The sequence below is a fragment of the Trypanosoma conorhini genome (assembly GCF_003719485.1).
Source record: "Trypanosoma conorhini strain 025E chromosome Unknown Tco_14.4_contig_00048, whole genome shotgun sequence".
NCBI lineage: Eukaryota > Euglenozoa > Kinetoplastea > Trypanosomatida > Trypanosomatidae > Trypanosoma > Trypanosoma conorhini.
Window position 1 is genome coordinate 30,227 of NW_021704136.1, and position 4,280 is coordinate 34,506.

The 4,280-nt window shown below is 62.7% G+C and overlaps 3 protein-coding genes across 3 annotated transcripts in view, besides 5 other annotated features; all 3 read left to right on the forward strand.

Moving 5' to 3' along the window:
• The window catches only part of Tco025E_01466 (uncharacterized protein), a gene marked incomplete at both ends in the record, with an annotated part of 1,251 nt that extends 1,230 nt beyond the window's left edge, over window positions 1-21 (forward strand). Inside the window, one exon of the mRNA XM_029368404.1 lies at window positions 1-21. This exon is cut by the window's left edge and continues 1,230 nt beyond it. Within this exon, the coding sequence (XP_029231456.1) occupies window positions 1-21 (21 nt within the window).
• Window positions 22-134: 113 nt separating this feature from the next.
• Window positions 135-153: a microsatellite.
• Window positions 154-241: 88 nt separating this feature from the next.
• Window positions 242-952, forward strand: Tco025E_01467 (uncharacterized protein; the record flags this gene model as incomplete). Its single annotated transcript, XM_029368405.1, has 1 exon — window positions 242-952. One exon carries the CDS (start codon window positions 242-244, stop codon window positions 950-952), a length of 711 nt encoding a protein of 236 aa, XP_029231457.1.
• Window positions 953-1,150: 198 nt separating this feature from the next.
• Window positions 1,151-1,192: a microsatellite.
• A 205-nt stretch (window positions 1,193-1,397) lies between these two features.
• Window positions 1,398-1,427: a microsatellite.
• Window positions 1,428-1,767: 340 nt separating this feature from the next.
• Window positions 1,768-1,820: a microsatellite.
• A 101-nt stretch (window positions 1,821-1,921) lies between these two features.
• On the forward strand, window positions 1,922-3,646 carry Tco025E_01468 (uncharacterized protein; the record flags this gene model as incomplete). Its single annotated transcript, XM_029368406.1, has 1 exon — window positions 1,922-3,646. One exon carries the CDS (start codon window positions 1,922-1,924, stop codon window positions 3,644-3,646), a length of 1,725 nt encoding a protein of 574 aa, XP_029231458.1.
• A 224-nt stretch (window positions 3,647-3,870) lies between these two features.
• Window positions 3,871-3,950: a microsatellite.
• Window positions 3,951-4,280: the final 330 nt, after the last annotated feature.

The following is a 4,280-nucleotide window of genomic DNA, read 5'->3' on the forward strand; positions in this document are numbered from 1 at the left end:
GACGCGGGAGCAGGACCCTGACACCGCCACGACGCCGCTGGAGGCCGCGCACGAACAGCCCATCGCCTACGGGGTGAGCAGCAGCGTCTCCTCCAGCGAGGCGGAGGCCATTTGCAGCCGCAGTGACGTGGCGACCACCGCCGCCGCCGCCGCGGAGGACGGTATCAAGGCGCAGGAGCCCAACACCAGGAACGCGGAGGACGATAACGCCCCTTTTGCAAGTACCACCGAGGCGGCAACGATGGACGAGGATACTGCGCTGGAGGAAACTGCGCTGGAGGAAACTGCGCCGGAGGAAGCTGCTCTGGAGGAAACTGCTCTGGAGGAAACTGCACTGGAGGAAACTGCGCTGGAGGAAACTGCGCCGGAGGAAGCTGCTCTGGAGGAAACATCGCCGAAGGAAACTGCGCCGGAGGAAACTGCGCTGGAGGAAACTGCGCTGGAGGAAACTGCGCTGGAGGAAACTGCGCTGGAGGAGGAGGAGGATGACAGCTCGTGGGGCGCCGACGAGGACCCATGGTGGTGTTTTGACGTGTTCTGGTGCGGCCCACTCGAGCACCTGCCACTACCGCCAGACTTTGTGCCGCCCCTCCGCCTTGCCTCGCTGCGAGTCCCGGACGAGGCGGCGGGGCTAACGGCGATGTACGCCATACCGATGCCGACCCCAGTGGCTGCCTTCGGCGGCGGCGGGGGTGCGGGGGTGTGCGGCAAACCCCGTGAGTCCTCACGGCGTTCCTCACACAGCTTCACAGACACGAGTGATGCTCTGGCGGGTGGTAGAGGCGCAGAGCGAGAGGCACGACAGTTTCTGCGCAAGCTGCGTGTTCAGCAGCTGCTGCTAGAGACCCATGAGCGGCGATCGCGACGAATGCTGACGCAGGAGGAGACGGCGGCCTGGAAGGCGGTGGCGGAGGAGAGGCCTTTGGTCTTCGCCCGCCATGGGCGGCGATGAGAATATGTAGCTATATATGTATATCAATTAACCGTAAACATTACGTACATGCAACTTGGGGGCGACTCTCTACAGTGGTGCATGGAACCTAGGAAATTTGAGGCCGCTCCTCTCCAGTTGCTTTGCCGTCATCGTTTGAGTACCAAAGACTGGGCTTGATTACTTTAGTAGCATCGGTGGTGGAGCCTTTCTTTACCTTTTTGTTTTGTTTTGTTTTATGGCCTGCTGTTTTTTTTATTTGCTCGTCTTTTTAGCTTTGATGGATAAGGCGGCTGCCTCTGCTTAAGCCTGCGCTAGCGACAATATTGTGGGCTTTTCTTTGCGTGGTGCGTGCGTGTGAGGAGGTGTGCGGCGCTCGCTTCATTGCTGCGCCCCTGCATGGGGAGGAGGCGGTGGGGCAAAAAGGCGCGTGCGGGATCCAGTGAGGCGGATGCGGACGGCAAAGTCTTGGTTTTTTCTTTCTTTCTTTCTTTCTCTGCGCGTGTGCGTGTGTTTTTTTTTTAATTATTCTGACCCGACCTCCGCAGCCTCTTCAGTCCGTTTTTCACACCTTCGCCTCGGCCGTTGGCTTCTGCTTCCGCGCCTTCCCTCCCTCCTTCGTGTTTGCCTCCCCCCGACAGGTTTTCCCACTCCCCCACTACTTTTTTTTTTTTCTGCCTTGCGTCTTCCGCGTCCCTCCCCCCTCCCGCTTTCGCTGAGGGGAGTGTCCGTGGGACGTTTGCCACCGCCCGCCGTCTCTTTGCATCTTCCCCCCTCCCCTCCCCCTTTTTTTCCTTCTTCCCTCTCTGTCTCTGCACGTATGCAGCTGGCTTTTCCACACCCACACACCCACCCACGCAAACACACACACACACACACAGACAGACACTCCCGCCTTTGCTTTTGGCCGTGCAGCCTGCGAACGACACTTGCGGCGCGGCGCGGCGGCGGTCTCTCGGCGCTCTGGCGTTTGGTGGGGAAGGGGCGCCCATGCAGGGCGGGCCGCACCCCCACACCGGTGCGACGGACGGCGCCGCGGGGACGTCGCTCGCCCCGCTGGCGGCACGCAGCGCGGAGAAAAGGGCGCCCGACGCCGCCTGCGTGGGGCCGCGGGGCGAGAAAATAGAGCCGCACCCGAGCGGCGGCGGCGGCCACCAAGAGCCACGCGCGGCGGCAAACACGGGCCCGCGCGCAGCTTTTCCCGCGAGCAGCCGTAGAGCCCCTTCGGCCCTTTCAACGGCTGCTGTGGCTGCTGTGGCTGCTGCTGCTGCTGCGGCGGCGGCGGCGGGGGAGCGAGGTGCGGCCCCTGCACCCCTGCAAGGCAGCGTCACTCCGGCGCGGAGCTCGTCGCGGTTCTCCGAGACCAGTCGGTTCCACGACTCGTGGTTTCAGACACCGCGCTCCGCCCAGTCGCTGGACCAACTCGACATGCTGCTGGAGGTGGAGGAGGCGGACACGCCGAGTCGCATGTTCAGGGCCTTCCGGCGGCTGTGCGAAGAGCAGGAGTCCCGCGGGCGCGCCGACATCGTCCTCGAGCAGGTGCTGCTGGTGCGCTGCATTCTCGACGCGGAGTTCGACGAGCGGCTGAGGCGCCTCCCCGCGTCCGAGGCCAACCTTCTGCGGCTCGAGCGGGAGGCCGTGGAGGCGGTGCAGCGCCTCGTGGAGGAGCGCGTCTGGGGCCTCCAGCGTGTGGTTCGGCGCTCCATCTGCGCCCCAGCCGCGGCGGAGCGCCGCCTCTCCTCCCCGTCGGGCAGGGCGTCCGTCGCCAGCGACGCCTCGGGGGCGTGTTTGGGGCTGCCGAGGGAATCACTGAGGCCGTCCCGGGGGGCGTCGCTGGCGGCGGCGAGTCTCAACGCAGCAAGGGCCGAGCGGGACTACGCCGTGCCTTGCGCCTCTGCTGGTGGGGAGGCGTGGCTCAACGCGTCGGGGCGCGTGGGCCGGCTGGGCGAGAATGGAAGGAGCGGCACCCCCGCATCGCGCTTCATGCCTGCACGCGGGCCGTCTCTGTGGGGGTCGACGCCGCTGTCCATGGAACCACGGTGTGAGGCGCACCATCCCCTGCCGCCGGAGCGACTGGGCAAAACAAAAAGCGCAGTGCAGTGCGCAGGGTTTGCAGATTTCACGCCGTTCCTGTTATTTGTGCCGGTTGGGGTAGGCGTGCGCTGCCTGCGTGCGCTGCAGCAACTGCCTGGTGCAGCGAAGTTGGTGGTGTGCTTCACTGTGGGCGGCGCAAGGCGTACTGTGGAGGGTTTTACTCGTCTCGTGCACCGCATTCATTCCCTCCAGCTGACAAACCTGAGCTTTCTATTTGTCGTGGGTGCAACAGTGCGCTGCTGCCGGGGTGCCTGCCGGGTTGCTGTGTTTCAGCTTTGCCTGACACTTGGCGGCGCCTGGCGCGCCGTGGCTGCAAGTCAGTCGGCGGCCGCACATGCCATGATTGCCGCCCGGGCCGCCATTTCCGACGCCCTGGCCGCGGCCGTTGGATGGGGTTACGAGGGTCTCGTGTTGCTTCCGCTTGGATGTGGCGTGAAGCTGACGGGCGCCGCGGCCAAAGGCGTCCGGCGCGTGGCCGCTACGGCGCCAAGCACCATCTCGCTTCCTCGCCGCTGTGGCATGTACAGTGTTTGCCTCGCGCTTGGCATCGGTGCCAAGGCGACTGCGCGGATCTCGGCACTCGTGCCGGCCAGTGTGTGCGACCGCATGAAATGTGTGTAGTGCGGTGGTGCATCGGCCTCGATGGCGTGCTCAGCCGAAGGCCGCCTACATGCGCCTCGGTCCATCCACGTGTCTGCGCACGCGCACACATATGGATAGATAATATACTCATGTACACACACTGACCATCCCTCTCTTTTCATACGCCTGTGTGTTCTTTATACTCGTTTCTAGTGGCGCCGTCTAGCTTTGCTTTTCCTCTACTTCTCAGCAGTTTAGTTGAGTTTTGTTTTTGATTTCTCTAGTGCTTTTGTTCCGTCTGACAATTGTGTTTTTTGTGTTGTTGTTGTTTTTGTTTTTGTTTCTCTCTCTGTCTGTGGCGTTTTCTGCCTGCGGTGCCTTGTGTGTGTCGCCTCGACGCGCGTGTGAGGCGTTTGGCGGCGCTGCGGCGAACCGCGCGCTCCGCCGTTGATTCTCTCTTTTTTTTATATGTTTATTTCTGTGCGTGCGTGTGTGTTGTCTGCGCCCGCCGGCACATTTCCGCCCACCGTGCGTGTGCCTGCGCCTCTCTTCTCTTCGCACACGCACACGCCGTCGTGGAGGGAAAGCGGAGGCCTACGGGTTGCCCCGCAGACCTTTTTTTTCTTTTTCCTGTTTTTTGTTTGTTTGTTGTTTTGTGTAGTTCTTTTTTTTT